Source organism: Colletotrichum navitas, assembly GCF_030913465.1.
Source record: "Colletotrichum navitas strain CBS 125086 chromosome Unknown LY79scaffold_65, whole genome shotgun sequence".
Taxonomy (NCBI): domain Eukaryota; kingdom Fungi; phylum Ascomycota; class Sordariomycetes; order Glomerellales; family Glomerellaceae; genus Colletotrichum; species Colletotrichum navitas.
The window spans coordinates 170,594-173,531 of NW_026850611.1; the positions used below are offsets into that span (position 1 = coordinate 170,594).

The 2,938-nt window shown below is 39.0% G+C and overlaps 1 protein-coding gene across 1 annotated transcript; it reads left to right on the plus strand.

The window, feature by feature from the left end:
• Window positions 1–1,273: 1,273 nt before the first annotated feature.
• Window positions 1,274–1,624, plus strand: LY79DRAFT_582479 (uncharacterized protein; the record flags this gene model as incomplete). The annotated part of the gene is made up of 1 exon (XM_060560262.1): window positions 1,274–1,624. One exon carries the CDS (start codon window positions 1,274–1,276, stop codon window positions 1,622–1,624), a length of 351 nt encoding a protein of 116 aa, XP_060410675.1.
• Window positions 1,625–2,938: the final 1,314 nt, after the last annotated feature.

Sequence of the window (2,938 nt, forward strand, 5' to 3'; positions counted from 1 at the left end):
ATTACCTAACTCAAGTATATACCAGTAATAGTAGGCAGTTGCTGAGAAGAGTAGGCAGACGCCGGTGGCCGCTGCCAAGCGTAGACAAATAAAAGTTACTAGTCTCTCGGCCTAACATTAGATCATCTGTAGAACACCGTATTAGTTTATGTGCCGCAGGACAAGCTGGACATGCGTTGATGCATTGCAGGATTTCCCAGCATTTTCCGGTCAGTCTGTTCATCAACACCGCCTGCCCCTCCCCGCATGTCGCAGCCTTCTCTCTTGCGTGATCACGACACAGTCTCACCCAAAGCAGATGCTACTTGACCGTCTCGGATCACAACACACGTCTTGTTTGCGTATCTAAAGTGCAGGTGCTACTAAATTCCGGACCAGGCCCAAAACACGTTACACAGATCAAAGCCTCTTCATCTCCTGCGCTGTCAACGAGGCTTCGGTTGCTCCATGACCTCGACACGTGGATTGGGATCGCTGGGCACTTTCCGCGCAAACCAAGACCCGGTCAGAAACTATCCTCAACGAGACAAAGAGACGTGAGGAGATCCACTCGGCCAAGACGATGCTCGCTGAGCTTGAGAAGCGTCTAAGGGATGCTACCAACTCCGGAAACCACACCAAGGCTGCCGACCTTTGGACGCTTTGTAGGCAGTTTCCATGCATTACACAATCTCGAGAGACGACACAACTAGCGATGATTCTCGACAGCAGGGTTTTCTCGTAGGACGGGCGGAAAAAACCAGAGTCAACAGAAAGACTGCAGCACTTTTTGAGAGGACCACCAACCAGTCATTGGGGATTTCGTTGTGGGAGTTCGCCGCCAGACATGCATGCATGCTAATTCGCATAATCGGACGATGATATTCAGCACCTGGCGCTCTAAAACAACACATTCAACACCTAGAAAGTTGGCTCAAGGAGACGGCAGAGCAGTGTCAGTGCTGGCAAGCAGGCATAGCCTGACCGAAATGGTCCTGTAACCAACGGAACTCGCTTCGCCGCCGCGATGGACGTATCTCCCCCTCCTCCAGTACACGTCACAAACTGCTACTGGTAGCCTTATTGTCCGCAGTGAGTCGCCTTATTCTGCCTACCTAGGTACACCAGGTAAGGCAACCCAAAACCCCTGTCGGACCTGGTGCTTGGGGGTAGAGCGTCGCCAACTGAGAAGCTTGTTATATTCCAGAATCCAGCGCGTCAAATCACCCGGCCTGTTCTATGACACGGCTCATTCCAGCGCTAACCTGAAATCCACCAGTCAATTGCCGCAAACATGCCCGAAGATTCACCAGAGACCATGGAAAGCGAGGAGATCCTGTCGAACCTGGCAAGATCACAAGCAATGTTCACCGAAACTTTGGCCCGCGGTACAGTGCCTGTTGATAAGGAAATAGAAATGAGAGCCGACCTTGCCAAGTTCTGCATTCAAGTTGGCACGGCATTCTCAGACCAACAAGCCATAGACGACGCGATACAACACGTGGAAACCATTCTCCGCCGAATGTCAGACGACTCCTGTGATCGACAAAAGTTCCTTCGTGAGCTCTCCAAGGCCAAGTTCAAGTTGTACCGTCAGAGAGATTCCCAACACTCGTTGAATCTTGCTGTATTCTATAGGCGCTAAGCGAAGGAGCTAGCTGTGGCGTACAGCCTCTGTGAGCATTGTTAGAGGTGTTATAGTACTAAGTAGAGGAGTCTATAAATAGCGTAGTTAAAGGTTAATTATAACTATTTTCTGATCTACCTTCTCCTAATTCTCCTGTTCCTATAAACTCTGCTTTTATATAACCCTTAGATAATAGTTTTCTTAGTTATAGCCTTATAGCTAGTAGTCCCCTAGTGCCCTCTACCTTTAGCACCTAACATAATCCCCTCCCCTTAAGGTCTTGTCCTTAGGACCTTAAGTAGTACTTTAGTAGGCCTCTAGGGCTTTACTATTAGCTAGTATTTTAGAGGTATCTAGGAATACTTCTAGGCTTAGTAAGTTACTAGGTAAATAGTTATCTTTTTAGCTAGCTAATTATTTTTAATTTTACTTTTATAGCTATTATAGTTTAACTAGGCTAAGACTATTATTTTTTTAAGGTTATAGTTATTTTTAGCTAAGTTATAAGCCTTTATTATTTAACTAGCTTTACTAAAGGTTACTTACTTTATAATAAAAATACTTTATTTACTTATAATACTTTTATTACTTTTTTATTTTTTTAACTATAATACTTTTTTAAGTACTATATACTTTTAGTAGGCCTTTATTATATAGTTATTTTTTTTATTACTTTTATTTTTTTATAGCCTAAGCCTTAAGTTATACTACTTTTATAATAAAAAAAAGCCTTTATTTTACCTTTTAGTAGGCTATACTAGTAACCTCTTAGGTCTTATTTTTTTTTTTTTTTTTACTATTTTTTTTTTACTTTATAAGCTTAAGATACTATTATAACTTACTTTATTATTTTTACTTAGCCTAATTAAGTAACTTTTTTAGCTTTACTTTTTTTTTAATTTTTTTACTTTTAATTTTTTTTTTTTTTAATAGCTTTACTTTATTATTATTTTTTATTTTTTTTATTTTACTACTATTACTACTATTACTACTACTACTTAGTAGTAATAGTAATAATAATAGTACTAGTATTAGCACTAGCTTTTTTACTACTACTATATCTTTTTTTACTTTTACTAATACTTTTATTAATAATACTACTACTACTACTATTAGCTTTACTACTACTAGTTTTACTAACTAAAGTAGTTTTATTAGCCTTTTAGTACTTTTTTTTACTTTATTTACCTTTTATTACCCTTATACCTATATTAAAAAAAATAAGCTTATTTATAATATACCTTATAACTACTATATTTACTAAATAACTAACTAGTGTCCTAGTATATTAAATATTTATACTATTACTTTTTTTTACTATATAAAGACTAC